The sequence below is a fragment of the Pyrgilauda ruficollis genome, unplaced genomic scaffold (genome assembly GCF_017590135.1).
Source record: "Pyrgilauda ruficollis isolate IOZ18807 unplaced genomic scaffold, ASM1759013v1 scaffold6, whole genome shotgun sequence".
Lineage (NCBI taxonomy): Eukaryota > Metazoa > Chordata > Aves > Passeriformes > Passeridae > Pyrgilauda > Pyrgilauda ruficollis.
This window is the reverse complement of record NW_024527710.1, coordinates 10086939-10105310: the sequence shown is the minus strand read 5'-3', so window position 1 is coordinate 10105310 and position 18372 is coordinate 10086939. Positions and strand designations below refer to the sequence as shown.

The window sequence follows — 18372 nt, the reverse complement described above, 5'->3', positions numbered from 1 at the left end:
CCCCAAGTGGGGTCTGGCCCACAGTCCTGTTAAAGTAAGCATTTCAAGGCAGTGTTTATGGCCAGTAATTTGTCCTAGAGTGTTTTATATATGTGTGTGCAGGCATACGTATGAGGATATACATACAGACTTGCTCAGGAACGCGGTTTCCAGTCCCTTTAACTTGTTCAAAAAGTAAACTAGGGAGAAACTGGCAGTGAGTCGGAGCCGCCTGCCAAGCATTGCAAACCAGAGAAGTGGTAAAACATAAACACTTTGGAGTTTATCCTCTGGATTTATATAGTTTGGCTGCCAGGGGACGGGCTTGTGTGGAGGGGGAGGCTCGTCAGCCCCTGGCCGCGCTGCTCCCGCGGCGCCGAGCCCAGCACCTCCAGAGCCGCGCTGCTCCTGCTCCCGGCAGCCCGCGAGCAGGGAGGGAAGGGAAGTGTCCATCCCTCCCCTCCTGCTCTGCTGGCCACATGGGGTGGCTTTTGGGTGATGGCAGCAGAACAGGTCTGCTTTTCCCCCGCCCCGGCGCTAAAGTAAAAGCAGACCTCCTTCGCTTAATCAGATTTGAATGTGGTTTTTGGCGTGGCTTTAAAGAGACTGGCAGTGAATAGCTGGTTTTGATGCCATTTATTAAAAACCTCTGGTAGAATTTGTCTCCGAAAGCCTTTGTAAGAGCTGGCAAACGCACAAGGGTTTGATGCAGTTAATGTATTTTAATCTTCACCCCCCCACCCCTTCTCCTTTTCTGTCGCTAATTGTAGGGCTCTCAGCTGTCTGCTGCCTTCTCCGTGGGGATGGCAGGCTCTGCAGGGACCTGTACATACACAGGCTTAATAAGGTTGCAGTGGCACGGAGAAAAGTGAGCATCCTCCTCAGGGAGGATGGCTGGGATGGGCAGTGTGAGGTGCCAGGTCCCACACCATGTTCTGACAGGGGGACACCGGATTACCCTGGCCGTGTTAATTAACCTCCTGGTGCAGCCTCAGTCTCTTGGAGGAACAAGGCAGATGATTGTGAGAAACAAAGATATCCCTTTTCCAGGTGGCTGAGCAAGTGCAGGGTGTTGGTGTTGAACCCACTCAGCAGCTGGATGGTGAGAAGGACTCCCTGAGGCTCCCTTCAAAGTGAGGTTGATAGACATCCGTCAGTCAGTCTTATCTCACTGATTTAGTCCCTCGCTTGCTTGGTACATCCACGTTTCTTTTGACCCATGGGACTTTCTGAGCCCATTTCATGTTCCTCACCTGTGTTAGCTACTTCCTGGGGGGGTTTCCTCACACTTTATGCGGTAAGGTACTGCACCCCCTTTCTGCATGGTGGGAACTGTCAGGAGCACTGTAACATTGGTGTGAACGATTTGTGGAACTCAGGGAATGGTTTTCCCCCAGCTGTGGTTTGGACTGTGGATAGCTCCTGTCCCTGCTCTTTGTTTACACTGTGTGGAAGAGCTCAGAGCTGTGACCGTGCCCTGGAGCACTCTACCTGGTTGAGAGACCAAAGTTGGAATTGCTTTGCATTTAGTTTGTGGATTTTTTTTGTCTGCCTCATCAAAGAAAAGCAAACGTGGTCTTTTTCTACCAGCCCTCACTCATGTGAGTTGCAAATTCAGTGAGAAGGAGGCGTGGATGGAAATGACTCCCAGGAGAGAAACAGTCTGAGACACTTAAACAAATGGGAACCGAGCAGCTTCGCTCTTCCCCTGAGGGTTTGGCTGTTAAATAAACTCGCCGATGAGTCTGCCTGTGTGTGTGTTGGTGCAGAAGTGTGTTTGTATACACGGGCTGGGTGTTGCTGGGTGTAAGCCACGGGGATGGGCTGTGCTGGGTGCTGCACTCCTTGGTGTATGAGAGACACACAAGCAGTCTTGGCTTTCCTTCCTGCCAGAGCTGGCATGGGTGGTTGTGGTCAGAGGGAAGCTAACCTGACCTTTCCCTCTTCTTCTTTCCCTCTCCAGGGTTCCACCTGAGTGGAACAGTAACGGAGCCAGCGACTGCGACAGAACCAGAGATGACCTACAAGGTGGCCATCAGCTTCGACCGCTGCAAAATCACCTCAGTGACGTGCGGCTGTGGGAACAAGGACATTTTTTACTGCGCTCACGTCGTGGCGCTTTCACTGTACAGGATCCGCAAGCCAGACCAGGTCAAACTCCGTCTTCCCATCTCAGAGACCCTTTTCCAGATGAACAGGGACCAGCTCCAGAAGTTTGTTCAGTATTTGATCACAGCACACCACACCGAGGTGCTGCCCACCGCCCAAAAGTTGGCTGATGAGATCCTGTCATCCAACTCTGAGATCAACCAAGTGCATGGTAATTCCTCCCTCCTCACTGGGTGACCATGACTCTGTGTTTGGGGCTGGGGTGGTGGTTTTGGTGCCCACAGTGGTGTCCTTCATTTTACAGTTGTCTTTTGCTGCACAGAAAGAGCTGGCAGTGTCACACTGATGTTAATGCGTGGGTGTTGGGACCACATGGCTGGGGTGTCCCCAGCCTGCCTTCTCCTCTCCTTTATGTGTTTGTCTGTCAAACATGGGCTTCAACAGGCAGGAAGAGGCAGAACTGACGGGCTGGTGGTGCACAAGGCACAGCTCAGAGTAGAATGGAGAAGCCAAGGACATGGGGCTGGGACCCTGTGGAGCAGGAGGCGCAGTGGGACCATGACTCTGTGTTTGGGGCTGGGGTGGTGGTTTTGGTGCCCACAGTGGTGTCCTTCATTTTACAGTTGTCTTTTGCTGCACAGAAAGAGCTGGCAGTGTCACACTGATGTTAATGCGTGGGTGTTGGGACCACATGGCTGGGGTGTCCCCAGCCTGCCTTCTCCTCTCCTTTATGTGTTTGTCTGTCAAACATGGGCTTCAACAGGCAGGAAGAGGCAGAACTGACGGGCTGGTGGTGCACAAGGCACAGCTCAGAGTAGAATGGAGAAGCCAAGGACATGGGGCTGGGACCCTGTGGAGCAGTGGCGATGTGGCTCCTCCAGCACGTGGGGACACGGTGTCAGCCTGAGCCCTGCACTGAGTCAGATGTGGCTGAGCTGGTGGGAGATAAAGCTTTAATCTCCATGGGCGTTAATTTGCCCATCATAAATGAGCACTGCTGTTCTTACCCACTGCACAAAGGCAATGGAGATGTGTCCTGGGGCATTGTGTTTGGAAAATGCTTTTGACTTCCTCCCCTGGAGATCTGGGGGACAGTGCCCAGCCCAGCCCTGCTCCACTGGCCCAGGATGTGGCCCAGGCTCTTGGGCATCTCCCACGGTGTATTTTCAAGGAGCCCAGGAGCTGAGGTTGCCCAGGGTCTGCAACAATGAGCAGCTCCCCGCTGTGCCAGTCCCACCAGCTGTAGAGCAGAGATAATAAACACTTATCTGCCACGGAAGGGCGTTGCAGGGATTAACACGTGCCTGTTAAGTGTTCTGAAGATGAAAAGCCCCATATGCAGCCTAAAATACCATCTGAACTAGTTGAATCCACATGTAGGAAAGTAAGGCCAGAGGTTCACTGTCACCATGGGGGTGATGGCGGCTCTGATCTTAGATGTGTTCATCTCTCTCTATCTGGTAGTTCCTGCCTTGGGAGAGGCCTTTGTCTCCTCTGCTGGGCCAGATCTGCCACATGGGTGGTTGTGCTCTAAGTAACTGGTTTTTGCAGGGGGAGGGGGCTTCAATTTTTGGCATTGTAAAAGAATGAGGAGCTATGGTGCTGCAAGGATGTGGTGAGGGCCATTCCCTCTCTGAACTGATCTACTGAAGCTGAGGCTGGGCAAGATCCCTTCTTGGCCATTGTTTGAGGCTGCTTTCTCCTAAGCAGACTGAAGTAAAGCTTTTAAGGCTCTGAATATTTATTGTTCTAGAGTCAGCAAAAGGCTGGTGGTTGAGAGTCTTACAAAGATACAGATGTTGGCTCCAGTTCAGTATCTGCTTCTTGTTTTTACAAGTGGTTAAAAAAAAAAAAAAAACAAAGCAAAAATTTTCACTCCCTTCAAACTTGGTGCAAATTTACGCACTCCAGTGTGTGATTTTAAACCAACAGAGACATGGTCACCCCACAGAGGGTGGCACCTATCTGACACTCCTGTGGCTGTCCAGCTGGTCACAAGTGAGTAACACCACTGCAAGCAGAAGAGCAGCCTTATCTCACTCTGGGGGAGGATGCAGAACAGCCTTCATATGATGACTTGATCTTAAGGTGATCTATAACTCATAAATGTTGCATCCTGTGAAAAGGAAGGCTCCAAACCCTTCACATTCGAGTTCATAGTGATGCTCTCCAGGGCTTTGATTCTTGATCCCAGACAGTGTTGCAAGGTTTGCCCTCTTGGTCCTGCCAGGAGCACAGCCACAGTGCAACCAACTACACTGCAGATCTGCTTGACCCCAGGGTGAGGAAGGGCTGCAGCCATGGGGCTCTGTTTGTGGGAGAGGAATTCTGGGCTCTCCAGGTGAAGTGGATCCAAATTTGTCCTCCATCTTGCCCTTCCCAGCTATGGATCATGTATTTTTAGTGGGTCACTGATCCTGGGATTTGTAATTCTTCAAGCTGTTCTCTGTGTAGAGCTTTATGTGCATTTCTTGACCATGTGCATTTCAGACCCTTGGGGTCACACCCCAGTCTTGGGGTTGGAGCCAAGGTGTCTTTTGGCAGGCCAGTCTCTGCAACCCAAACAGTACCCACTTTGTGCGTTGGACACCTGAAGTTACTGCACCCTGGAGCAAGAATGTTCTTTCTGGAAATCCATCTTTTTTCCCTGCCCCTCCTTCTTTTGAGGATAGGTCTATTGAGGTTCATATCAGCATCAGGTGTTCCTCACCTGCCTCTGGTCACCCGAAAGATTCCTCTTTTCCTTGTTTGTATGGTGAGCGTGTAGGATTGAGGAGCTGTTTTTGCACCAGGCTGCCTGGGGAATGCCCCTTGTGCAAGGGGGCTGTCTGGTTTTGTAAAATAAGGCTTTCATGGATGCTCCTTCTCCTCCTGCAGAGCCTGAATGGCAGAGAAAATTACTGGCCATTGTCTGGCGCGCTCAGCTCCGGGCACTGGAGCTTTGTTCCTTGCAGGAGTCTGTAGCCGCGGGCTGTGCACCGCGTGCCGATCTTCCCGGCTGTCTTCCTAGAAGGAAATGCAAACTATCCAGTAATGATGGAGTCCTGGAGCGCAGCCAAGGCGCTTGCGTGTTCCCGAAGGATTCAGTCCAAGCAGAGCCTAGGTGTGCCTGCCGCTCTGCTCTCCACTTGACCTCTGCCTGCTGAAGTGGGTCACGTTTCTGCTCCTGCGCCTTGGCTGCGAAGGGCAGCGTGTGCCAGCGAGAGCATCTCCCGTGTCTGGCACCTCCACGCTTGGCGTCTGGAGTGGCAGCTGGAGGGAGGAGACCGGGGTAGGTTTCAATGCTCCTCCCCACGGGGACAAAGCCAGCAGTGTGGCTGCCTGGCACAGAGGAAGGCTGCAAGGATGTCACGGTGCCAGCAAAAGTGACTCGTGGCTGCTTGGTCTCTCCTGGTGGGTAGAATGCTGGGGGCAGCCAGAAGCTGCAGCTGGAAAGCTTGGATCCAACAGCTGAGATTTCAAGGGAGTGAGGAACATCTGTGGTGGCCACCTTGGCACCCTGTTCTGTCCGCTCTTCTGAGAGCTTAAAGATGGCACAGTGCCTGTGGGCCCAGATCTGGGGCTTAGAGGTACCTTTCATGCATCACTGATGAATTCTTCCCTCTCCTTGTGTAAGGAGCAGTAGATTTTGGCAGACCCCATGTTTGCAGCTCTGTAACTCACCCAGCTTGAGCAGCATGTGGACATGCCAGAGGGTGCTGCTGCCCTCAGTCCAGGAGTTGTGGCTGGGGTGGTCTGTGGCCCACAGAAACGCCAGTGGATGACACTGAATCTGTGGTGCTCAGCTGGTGCCGTCAAAGCGCTTGGGGTGCTCTTCTCAACCAGAAGTGAGAAAAGTCACAAAACCTCTGCTGTTGGAAGGTGCAGTGGCAACTCCCTCTGAGGACAAGCCATGTGAATCACCAAGGGGCCTCTGTGGTCCTGCAGGGTCTTGGGAGCTTCCTTGAGGGAGAGGACTTCTGGAAAACTGTGAAGGGAATGGTGCCTGAGGCTTGGCATGGGAAAAGCAGATCTCCTTATGCAAGATCCATAAGAAGCTTGCTGCCTCATCCATTCCCTTTTGTCCTACATGCATTCTTGACCACCTTAAGCTTTCCTTCAACTCCTGGGCTAATATTGTCCCACCTTGTTCTTGTGCACAGCAAGTTGGCTGCCAGGTCAGTGTGCAGGAAGTCCCTTCCTGTCCTGTCACACCGAGCCAAGGCTGATGTTTGAGGAGTCCTCGGGCATTCTTTGACTTTCAGGTCATCTCGAGACAGCGTCTGGAGGGCAGCACCAGTAAATCTATTTGAAATTCTGCCTTCCTACAGGGGAGGAGGAGAAGGTCAGATCTCCAGGGCATTCATGTTCCTGTTTGCTGAGCTGTGGTGAATTTAAGGGAAAAAACACACCTGAGTGCTGGAGAGAAAGGCAGCTCTTCCCCTTGTCTTGCAGGGCGACTGCGGTTGCCAAACGACTCCAGAGCACGAGTGGTTCTTGACAAGCAGCTTCCAAAGTTGGCTGTACCAGGTAATGGTACCAGCTGGACCACATTGCTCCTGTCCACCATGCTGAGAGCCAGTCTGGATTCCTTTGCCCTGGTGCTGTCAGGTGTATGTGAATCTTCAGGCTGCCCTGGCAGCTCCCTCTGACTTGCCTCCACTTGAAAACGAACCGGGAGTCTTGGCAGAGCTCGATTCCTTGCTTTGCTGCTATTTTTAATCCCTTGTTAGAGTTCATTTCCTTTCTGGTGCCTGGTTATTTTCTCTTCAAGGTTTTCTGCCGTTTGCTTATTTGTCCATGTCCTCCCCACCCCCCGCCCTGAGCTGATCCTTCACATCTGTTTTCTCTCTGGACGCCGGAGAGGAGCCGGGAGGCATTCAGAACACCACCATGTGCAGTCATGAGATGGCCCTTGTGAATGGCCACCACGACGGCCAGCCCTGCTCCAGGCACCACTGACCCCGGGGCTGGCACGGCCAGGCCCCAAACCACTGATGGGTGCTGGGCACGGTCGGGTGAAATGACCATAAAGGAGATGCTGGAGCAGCCAGCCTTATCACTGGGTGGCTTTTAGCATCATCAGCTCCAGGTGCTGGTTAAAAATTATAATCATGCCTTTTTCTTTGTATCACCAATCCTGCTTCAAGTCAGATGTTCTGGGAGTGCTTTCCACACTACTCAGCTGACATATCTCCCCTTCTTGGGTTCAGGAGCTTGGGTTTGGAATGTGACAATGCTTTGGCATGTCCCACAAGGTCCTACTGCCTCCTCAGCCCTGGAAACCTGCAGCTTCCCAGTCCAGGAGCCACTTTTGTCTTCTTCATGTTGGGCAGCTAATTTCTGAGCAAGGAGTTGAATTTTCCATGCCTGACTTCACTCTGTTTTCTAATTTGTAGATTTTTCCAGTCCTTTTTCCTTGGTCGTTGTATTTGCCAAGTCTCACTTGGCTGTCAAACAGTTAAACCCCTGAGCTCCCGGTGAGGGGGGAGCCCAGCTTGGGGTGTGATGGATTGCATTTTTATCTCTGTTTCTACAGCCAGTGTAAACGGCCTGGTGAAACACTCTTTCCACTCAAGATGTGCAATGGTGTTTCCTTAAATCTGAATCCGGCAGGACCAAGATCCAGCACATCTGAAACAGGGCTCTTTGGAGCACGAATGCTGCTATATGAGAAATGTGTTATGCAGGCGCCGGGCTGTTTTACATGCCGTTCCCATCTCCTTTGGAGCTGAGACATGGAATCACTCATCAGCTGCGTCACGGCATGCCGCTGCCGAAGCCCCCACGGTGTGAACGTTGGCAAGGGGAAGTGGACAAATCCTGCCATTAATATTTAAACCCAGCACAAATCCCGTTGTTTGCTCTTAAATGTTTATCCAGCTCCCCAGCGTAATTGGGCAGCGCGTTATCTGCTGGGTTGTGCTGCACGTGTGGGAATTTGCTATTACAGCCCTCTCTCTGAATCTTTTATAGGACAGAAAAAAATACATTTACAAGCAAATTTGGGCTTTATTTGGAGGCGCGGGAGGCGCGTTGCTAATTTGGCTGCGGCCCGAACCCCAACGTGCGAAGTGCTCAATGTGTTGCGTGGGAGGAGGAGGTTTTATTTAGCTGCACGCTCCCTTCCTTGCTGCTCGGGCTCTCCGTTGCTAACGCTACGTGTGAGCAGCAGGCACCAGGGGTAGCCCCGGGAACCCCCAAAGAACGCACCTACTGCTTGCGTTGTGCGACCTCCTCCTCCTTAATCTGTCACAGCGGCCGCGGCCATGGTGAGGGATGAGCTGAGCTTTGGTGGGATGGGTCACCCCAGGTGACCATGTCCTCCTGGTCCCTGTAGACAGACAGGTGACCCTGTGGAGGCAGTCGAGGCTGCTCTGGATAGCTGCAGCTGGGAGCGGCGGGCGGCATGGTGGGGAGGAGGATATTAAGAGTGCAAGCGTCTGGGATACCTAGCGATGGGGCCGGATAAGCGCTCATGGTAGACAGATTAGTCATCGGTTCCTGATAGGGGATAATCACCGGCTTGTCTGCTCTTTATCTGCGAGATAAGGATGAGGCTGGGGGAGGGAAGGAAAAGGCACAGAAAAGCTCAGAGGGCCAGCATGGACCGTCCCTGTCCTTGTCTGTGATTGTCCCTCGTGGCTTATGACAGGACTGTGGGCTGACTCTGGTGGTACACTGAGCAGGACTCGCCCCTTGCTGCGGGCTCAGGGTTTAACTGCTTCTCCAGGGCTGTGGCAGGGGAGTGGGATCAGGATCAGGGCATATGTGGCAAAAGTCCTCATACTCATCCGGGAACTGTGATTTCCTTTCTGCTGCTTCAGCTCTCGTCCCAATTATGTGGTTGTGTCGACTATAAATTATTCTGCAGAGGGAGCAGCAGCATCCTGTCCCTTCAGCATGCCTAGGGCTTGCTGGGACTTCTCTCAGGCAGTGACTGTTAGCAGAAATTAAAGTAATTTTGTAAAGGACATTAAATACAAATAACTGTATCTTAGCGGGTCAGGAGTGTTCTCAGCCTGCTGGAGTAGCAGAACCCCTGAGGTTGATGTTGTCTTGCTTACAAGCCAGGAAGAGACACTTGTCCTGCTGAGCAGGCATCCTGGAGCACAATTTTCATGAATTGTATTTGAGCTCCTGGTTCAGCAATGCACAAGGCTGGGGTGTGCACAGCATCCCAGGCTGTCTCTGTAGGAAAGTGATGTCTGCTCCCCAGCCAGATCCCAGTTTTGGAAAAGACATCGTGAAGATTTAGTTGGGAATGTGTCAGCTACAGCATCCCATGGCTCCTCATGCAGCACCTTGCTCTTTCTGTGCTGTCCCTCTTCCTGTCTTGAGAGGGAGATAGGAGAAGCAGACCAAAGTGCAGTGGAGCATCCTCCAGTTGCACCAGTCCCTCCTCAGTACTGGTTTTCCCTGAGGAGTTTCTGTAGAGCAGGACCCAAAAGCAGACAGCTGAAAACACAGCTTTCTGTTCCATTTTGTGCTCTTGGCTGCTCACTGGAGTTGTGCTGCTGCCCGTCCTGTGAGCCCTGGAACCCATGGGACATAGGGTAGTGCTTGGGCAAAAAAATGGGAATCGAAGGAAGCAAGGTGAGGGAAATTTGGTCCACCTTGTTTAACTCAATTGTGGGTTTTCTTTCTTTCTTTTGTTCTTTGGAAGATGAAATGCAGCCTGTGAACACATATGTGTGCCTGCCAAAGGCCCTGCTCTGGTCACAGTTTGCTCTTTGAAGGATTATTGATCCTTTGTTCTTTCCTGCGGAGGGTCTCTCTCAGGCAGGTACACTGATGTCCCCTGTCCTAAAGCAAGTGAGGGGCAGGACCAGGTGTTTAACCCAGGGCTCTGGAGCCCAAGTGCAGTAGTACCTTTGTTAGACTGTTCCAGACATGGGGAAGGGCTTGCAGGAATTGGAGCTTTACTGATGCTTTAACAAACCGGTGATGTGGAGCAGGAGCACGCTGGGCAATCCCTGGAGCCACAGAGCGCTTCGGGCTCTGCAGCTGTGCTGCCTGCACTCCTGGGGCTTTGGAGGAAGGCAGGTCCCTGGTCTTCCTCAGCCTCATTTCACATGGGGTGCAGAGGGTGAGGGGCCATGCGAGCATTAGCGCTGTGGTCAGGATATCCCTCCTGATGGCTGCTGCCATTACTGTGTTAGGACAGCACAGTGCTGCCAGCTGGGCTCACTGCCGAGGAGTCAAGTTGGTTTTCTGTCATCTGAGCTGATAAAGTAAAGGTGGGTTCTTAATAAAACAGAGGTAGGTCCACTCCTTGCTAGTGGGACTGCTGACCCTGCTGCCATAAACATGGTTGTCTCTCTTCTATCCCTATCCTCTCAGGAGCTCCTGACCCCACTGCTGGGGCCAGCATCGATGACGAGAACTGCTGGCACTTGGACGAGGAGCAGGTCCGAGAGCAGGTGAAGCTGTTCCTATCTCAGGGAGGGTACTACGGCTCGGGGAAGCAGCTCAACTCCATGTTTGCCAAGGTGAGGAGCCGGCTGCTCTCTCCCATCTCTGCTCAGCGTGTCACGTAGCTGGCACTCGCTGGCTGCCCTGGCAGGGTGCCCATCACAGCTGGGAATCTCTGCTCCAGTGCCTTCTCGCCCTGTCGCGGAGCAGGCGGCTGTAATCCAGGCTCTGGGTCAGGCCTGGATTGTCTCACCTGCTGTCCTGGCAAGTCCCTTCCTCCCACGGGTGCCATGATCCCTGTGCAAGGAAGGGCATTCCCGCATCTCCCCTTCAGTGCAGTGCGGAAAAAGCCAGCCCTGCAGACCCTAGCAAGACCATGGGAAGGTGGAGCCATAACCCACAAATCTCACCCAACCTATGGACCTTTCTCTTTCTTTGCAGAAGGGCTTTGTTTTCATATTCTTCATCTCAGTCTCCCTCACAGCCTTGCTGTGACTGCTATAGGCTTCAATAGGGCTTCAGTCAGTTTTTCATATTCTTCATCTCAGTCTCCCTCACAGCCTTGCTGTGACTGCTACTCAATAGGGCTTCAGTCAGCGTCATCACAGCCTGATCAGCCCCCCCATTGCATGAGGGTTATAATGTGTGACTCTACATTACACAGACACACACATATATATGTATGTATTTACAGTCTGGATCCTCAGGCTGAGGAAGCTGTGGGTTGCCAGCCAGATGAATGTGTCTTAAACAGCTCTGAAGGACCATGGTTTGTCTCACCCAAGGCTTTCACTTTGTCCTTTCCAGGTCCGGGAGATGCTGCGCATGAGGGACTCCAACGGGGCCAGGATGCTGACGTTGATAACAGAGCAGTTCATGGCTGATCCTCGGCTCTCCCTCTGGAGGCAGCAGGGGACAGGCATAACAGAGAAGTGCCGGCAGCTCTGGGATGAGCTGGGTAAGGGTCACTGCCTTGCAGAGAGTTACCTGGGCTGCTGAGCCAATGGGCATCATTACAGAGGCCCTGTCAGGCTCTTTTTTGGGAACGGAGACCCTGAGACATGCCAGGACCTTACTGTATCCCCTGCTGGGTAATCAATGTGAGACAGCTGGATCAGGCCCAAACCACCCAGTTCAAAACCTTAAGCCTGCCTGTCTCCTGCAAAAGGATCAAGGGTGACGGGTGTGCAGTGTGTTGCTGGTCCCATGCTTCCAGCAGGCTGGTGTTTGGTGAGCTGCCCCAAAGCCTTTGTAAGGGGAGGACACAGGGCTGGTGAGCCCCAGGGGCTGGATGTAGCCTGGATGTGGAAGTTCTGTTCCTGGGGGAACCGTGATCCAGAGAGGGAAAGGGAGGTTCTCAAGTCTCGTCACATCTAACAGATTCTGCCTGCTGTGGTGCACGTTTCCAGGGTGAGGGGGGCAGGATGGGCAGCACAGAGCCTGGCTGTGAGGGAAATGCAGTTCTGGGTAATTCTAGCTAAGCACCTTAGACACCAGCTCAGCTGGCTGACATCGTAATATCATTAGAATAAAACATTTAGATGACGTGGGCTTGGGGAGTAGGGTTGTGTGGTGAAGTTAACCCTGCAATTCTGGGCTCTCCTGGATATATGGGACCTTGGGTGAATAGTTTGACTTCAGCCATAGTTTGATGAGTGAGTCTGAGCTCCTCTGCAGCCTGCTGGTAGGAGATACTGTGCCAAGGGCAAGGGCTGATGGGCTGGCACCAAAGGGATATGATAGAGCTGGAAGAAGGATTAGGATGGTCTGGGATCTGGAACATCTGAAACTGCAGCTGGAAATCACAAACCCAACTACCAAGTGCCCAGCAAATGCATACAGAAATGAGGCTGGGAACCCTGGCCAAACTATGCAAACAAGATCTGGGCAGGGGTGGGATGTCTTGTTTCTGTATGAAGTTTCCTGGATGGAAATAACGACACCAGCTCTGGAGAGCTCATCTGTGCTTGCTTGCCAAGAAGATATTTCCAGGATTTTGGGATGCTGCAGCTAGACAATTGGATATGCAAGGATCCTGGAGAGGTGGCCAAGTCCACCAAGCCAGAATTTCCACATGGAAGAAAGCAAGCACATTGGTGATACATGAATGGATGGGTGTGTGGGCAGGCCTGGACACAGGAAGCAATTTGCTTGAAATTACAGATTTTTTGGCCAGGTTTCCAAGCTGCTATCCAAGCTGAGAGCCCTCCCTTCCTGCACAGGCGAGGGGAGGGTGGTTGGGTTTCAGTCCTGGCTTAACCATACAAGGACCAGGTTGGTGCACGCAGGTTTGGTCGGCAGAGTGGGAGGAGGTGGCAGCACGGTCCCTGTTGGCAGATGGCACAGTGGCTGGGGAATGTCAGGGCCCTTCCAGTGCTGGATCAACACGACAGCAGGGGAAGTGTGGTGCCAGCCAACACACGTCAGAGCAGCTCGCCTGCCATAGGCGTGTCACACGTGAGGGTCTGGGCATCTCCATGCTGAAGAGAAGCTCCTGTAGAGGACACAGTGATGTTCCAAGAAGCAACTCCAGAAGGGCATGGACTTTACTCAAAGCAGGGATTATTCCTTCATTTTACAGAAGCCTTTTGCATTCGGCCGTGTGCAGTGTTTACTGTAGGAGCAGAGCATATCTCTGAAGGAGGTGTGGAGGCACTGAGAGACCAGAGTTGCTCTGAGTTGGGGGTGTTCACCAGAAACAAACATCAGGAATGCAGAGCAGTGTCCTAAACCATTCCTGGGCAAGGAACAGTAGCCAGGGCAGACGGGGCAGTGGAAGCACCACATCCCACTGCCTGTGGGCTGTGGATGCCAAAGCTGCCAGTGTTACCATTACTGCTGAAGGGAGGGATGAGGGGCCTGTTGCCAGCTGCCACGGGAAGCCCTGGCACAGACCACAATCCTCCACCAGTTAGAAATAAAAAATGGGCCTTTTGGAAATTATTTTGGGCGCGTGTTTAATAATTCATCATCGATTTTAGCAAAGACTGCATCACAGACTTGCGTGGGATTGGAAGAAGATCAGCCTTAAAGAAGATTGTGGATTTATGCTGGGGAAAATGTAAAGGATTTTGCAGGATTTCAGAGTTATAAAAAAAAAAGGAAATGAAAATAAAAACGGGATCGTTTGCTTGTGCATGTGCTGCCAACTGAACCTCTATTGCCCCGTCTGCTGGGGAGCCAGAGGAAGGACCTGTGGATGGAGAGCTCAGCAGCGTGGGAGTATTTGCCCTGGCGCATTAGTACTTACGATTAAAGCCTAATTACAAAAAATAGACGAAAAACCAGCTGAAGTGCAGCCTGACCTTAATCTGCCTGGAGACGGGTTTATTTATCTCGGCCACTTGTTTACAGTGGGGAATTTCAGCAGATTAAGCCGGGGAGCAACCCTGTGGGAAACGGGAGAATTTCTTTGATGGTTGGGAAACTTGGGCGCGGGATCGGAGCGCTGTCTTCTCTGGGGCCTGCAGCCAGGACCACTGGGCTGGGAAGGCTCTGACCCCCCTGTCCCTGCACCCAGCCCCGTCATCAAAAAGCATTTTTGTTTAGAGGCTTAGCTTAATCGTGATCTGCCGCTTTGTTCCCCACTTAACCTCCTGCTATCAGAAAGTTCAGATGAAGGTTTCTGCAGCATGTGAAGAGACATGGAGTCTGACCTGGTGTGGCATTTCGGCTCAGGACAGGAGTCACTTGTGCTGTCAGCTGATGTCACTTGACCACAGGGCTCAGAAAACCACTCTGTTATATCTCCCAGATAATTAGCATGACTGAGACAGATGCAAATCTCACTTCCCTCCTGGTTCCCACCTCCCCACCACATCAGTCTTTCTGCAGGAGAGCCCAGGGGCATAATGTTTTGGCATGCAAAGGATGCCTCAGAGGGCTCTCAAAAATAGGCAGCAAAGTCATGAGGCTTCCAAGGAACGCATATTAGCAGAGCTGTGGGAGCCAAAAATCCAGCGGGTGCATCCCATTCCTGGGGGCGGTGAAGCTGGAGCACCAAGCCTTGTTACTGCCTGTCAGCCAAGATCTGTGCACCCTCAGAGGCGTGAGTTGAAAATGCCCAAGGCTGCTTTTGACACATGCACCCCCAAAGTGGGCGAAGAAGAGCAATGGCAACAGGCAGGAGCACTGATGGGAAGGAAATGCCCGACACCCAGAGTCGAGTGCAGGTTTTATCTCATGTTCATCCAAGGAGGTGGGAAGTTCTATCCCCTTCCTTAAGGAGGACTCATTTTCTGGAGCTGAGACCTGATTTTTAAAAAGATGCCATGTCTGAGTATCCCCCTGTGGAGCCTGCAGGAGCCTGGCAGTGAGTGACATAGACCTACTCTGGTAAGGATGGGCCCCTAAGGAGGTACCTCTTTTACACGTTAATTAATTGCTAATGTTGCAGTTCAAAATTCTTAACCCCCCCCTGTTCATTAGCAAGAAGTGAGGTGTTGGTGGGGTTTCCTAGGGGCAGAGATTGAGCTGAACCGGGCAAGGGCTGCTTTGGACATTTGCTGATGCTCGTGCCTGGAATTGCTTTTCCCGTGCCCATTCCTGGATGTGATGCTGCTGCCACCATCTGCGTTGTGACGCGGTGACGTCTGTCCTGCCAAGCCAGGCGGCTCCAAGGAGCCAGACAGGCACGGCCTCCATGCCTTACTAATGATTTGAACCAGACATGTCCACAAGTTCCAACTGGAAAGGATTGGTCAGGGGCCATGCACCCCAAAAGCCCCACCAAAGCTCAGCTGTAACGCAGAGGAGCAGAGAGGCACCAGAGTGGAGCCAGGGCCAGGACGTCGCTGCTCAGCCTGGGTTTGCCTCATTTGTCTGGCAGAGGGACCAGCAGCTCTGGCTCCTGTTGGATCTGCAGCCTCGCTTGGGGCTGTTTGGCTCAGTGGCAGGGCTGGGGAGCTGCTGCTCAAAACACAGCCAGCGAGAGAGGTGGTTGGGGCTTGTGGAGGAATCTCCTTGTTGTGCAGTGGAGGCGTGTTGGGTGATATTGTTGTGCCACTGGCTGTCACTTTGGGATGGGAACTTGGACTCTGGGAATGATGGAGAGGTGAGAGACAGCAGGGAAAAGGAAGGTGCCCATGGAAGAGAGGCAGGGAGGGTGTTTGTGCAGGAAGCTGAACTGTCCCACGTGTGTGACAGGATTTGACATGAACAGAGAGAGGAGCAGCAGGAGCTGCTCATGCTCAGCCTGAGGGGATCCCTGGGGATACCTCATATTGCAGCTGTGTCAGCCCACAGCCATCCCACCCTGCAGGGAAGCATAAGGGAAGGGACATGCTACATGCTGGCAGTCATGCAGGGAAATTTGGGTAGAAATGGAGTTAGCTAAAGAAAAATTCACGTGTTTACACTTACTCAGGTTGCTGTAGCCCTTGTCGGAGCAGTGAGTGACCCGGAATAGTCTGCAAGGCTTGCTCAGCATGAGGGGATCCCTGGGGATACCTCATATTGCAGCTGTGTCAGCCCACAGCCATCCCACCCTGCAGGGAAGCATAAGGGAGGGGACATGCTACATGCTGGCAGTCATGCAGGGAAATTTGGGTAGAAATGGAGTTAGCTAAAGAAAAATTCACGTGTTTACACTTACTCAGGTTGCTGTAGCCCTTGTCGGAGCAGTGACTCGGAATAGTCTGCAAGGCTCAGTTAGCAGCACCAGCATCAGCCCTGTTTTATGAAAGGATGAGCTGGATCTTAATGGTGACAGATGTCCTTGGTTCTGGTTTTGTCTCTCACACAGCAGACAGCATCACCAGCATCATGTGAGGTCCCATGGTTGACCCAGAGGGTGTCAGCGTGGGTGTCCTGCTGGTGAGCAGCTTGGCTTGTGAGACCCGAAGGACTCGCATCAGGGAGGGCTCTTGTCTTCAAGACATCAAGCCAAGCTCCAGGTTCCTCTGCTGGTTCCTCTGCAGGCTTGGGGCTACTAGGGATTGAAAAAGAAAAAAAAAAGAAAGAAAGAAAATACACCAAATCTCCTTTTTAAATAGTTGAATGCAAATGGCCTGAAGAACAATAGCAGATGAAATAGCATTCAGAGCGGGTTTTAAAGCGCTTGGAACGTGGGTAGGATCAAAATCAGGTTAGTCTTTGGAGATGCAGACTCTGCAGCTTGCCAGGGTGTTTTTAAGCATGCTTTGATGTGTAGTTCAAACACTAGATTTGTCCTGGCAGACAGAAGCACTCACAAATTCATACACAGCCGCTCTCCCCTTCCCTCCTCCCCACTGTCCCCCATCTCATGAGATTATAATTTAGCTTCATTACGAAGGAGTTTTACTTTGTCCTGGTTTCAGCTGGGATAGAGTTAATTTCCTCCTTATTTAGAAGCTGTGTAAATCCCCCTCCTGGGTCTCTGCATTATGCTGAAATGAGTTTACAAACCTCGATGGAACCTTGCAGGCTCTCGGGGTGGCCAGAGAGCTTTGCCCTGCACGCATGGCGGTGGCACCTCCGTGATTTCTTGGCTTTGTTTAGGAGCACTGTGGGTGTGTGTGGTGTTGAACCCACACTGCAAGCTGGAAGAGAAATCCTGCTGGCTCCGGCAGCTGCGCAAGTGGGGTGAGATGGACGTCTGTCCCCTGGAAGATGGCAATTATGGTAACGAGCTTCCCAACATCACTAACGCGCTTACGCAGAGCTCCGGTCACAGCCAAGGTGAGTCTGGGCAGGGAGTGGAAATCCAGCTGACAGCCACAGGGGTTGGGTCCAGGTCAAAACTCACCCCAAAGCTGAGAGAACTCGCTTCGGCTGCTGGTTATGTTTCTGCGAGTCATAGGAATAAAAAATATTTGTCTTCACAGCCTGTGGTTTTATATATAAATGTTTGCTTCTTTGCTGCAGGGTAAAGTTGCCCGTGTTTTGAGTTTAGAGACTGTTTTAAAGCCGTTTGACTTTGGGGGAGTTTAGTGCAGGTTTGGGCATGGGGTAATACAGGAAAACAGTACTGCTTGCAACAGAGCAGAGCTGAGCTCAGAAGTCCTGGCTGTAATGTGAGCGTGAGGAGCTGGAGATGGTGCAGAGCCCGAATCCCTGCCCTTAAGCCTCCCTTAAAGGCTGTGATTCAGGTGGTAGGGAAGTCATTAGCCAGGAATGTTAACGCAGTTCAAGTGCAGAGCACAGACAGAGCAGTGTAGTTAAGGGGTTGTTCCTTAGTGCTAAAATAGTTTCTCAGCCGCTGACAAAGCATTTGATCCCTTTAAATTTAAGCACTCTTTCTCCTTCCTTTTGCCTGAAGTAGACATTAATTGAAAGTTATTGCTCTTCACATGCCTCTGTCTGCTGCACTGGAATTGCTCTTCGGTGTGTAATGTGTGGCCAGGGTGGGTGGAGGAGAGGGGGACAGCAGCCGTGCCGCAGGGCAGCTCCGTTCTCCAGGGTGGGATTAGTCCTGCAGCAGCAGTTTGGGAGCGGGGCTGTGCTGCCAAGCACCCCAGCCATGGCCAGGACCGTGTGCCGGCCTCCCTATGCTCTTCCTCAGGGAGCAGCTTCATTTAAACCTGGCCTTGCTCTATGTCCTGCATCAGTCCCAGGACTACCCCCCTGATGTTCCCAGCTCTCCCAAGGATTTGCTCTGGCATTTGGGGAAGGTTGCTAGGGGTGAGCAGGTAATTTTTTTTTAGACCTCCAGGGAGTTCCCAAAGCATATGCCAGGGATGTCCCCTTCTCTTCTCCCTGTGCTGCTGCCTCTCCAAGAAGGGGACTGAAAGCAGCACGGATCCTGGAGGTGTCCTGGGGTTCATGTTTGTGCATATGCAAATACTGCTCCAGATTGTTGACAGCCTCTTTTATTACTGAAGAACAGCTGATTCTTGAAATCCTTCCTGGTAAAGTGAGCAGCCTTGGTTCTCAACATACAAACACCTGTTTAATTTCTCTCCACCTCAG

General features: G+C 52.1%; 1 protein-coding gene across 1 annotated transcript in view; it reads left to right on the top strand.

The window, feature by feature from the left end:
* ZSWIM5 (zinc finger SWIM-type containing 5) overlaps positions 1 to 18372 on the top strand; it is a 96284-nt gene that overhangs the window by 64232 nt on the left and 13680 nt on the right. The window contains exons 2-5 of the mRNA XM_041483304.1: positions 1943 to 2299; positions 10411 to 10559; positions 11290 to 11440; positions 16963 to 17142. Coding sequence (XP_041339238.1) covers positions 1996 to 2299; positions 10411 to 10559; positions 11290 to 11440; positions 16963 to 17142 — 784 coding nt within the window. The 5' untranslated portion in view covers positions 1943 to 1995. The remainder of the gene's footprint in view (positions 1 to 1942; positions 2300 to 10410; positions 10560 to 11289; positions 11441 to 16962; positions 17143 to 18372) is intronic.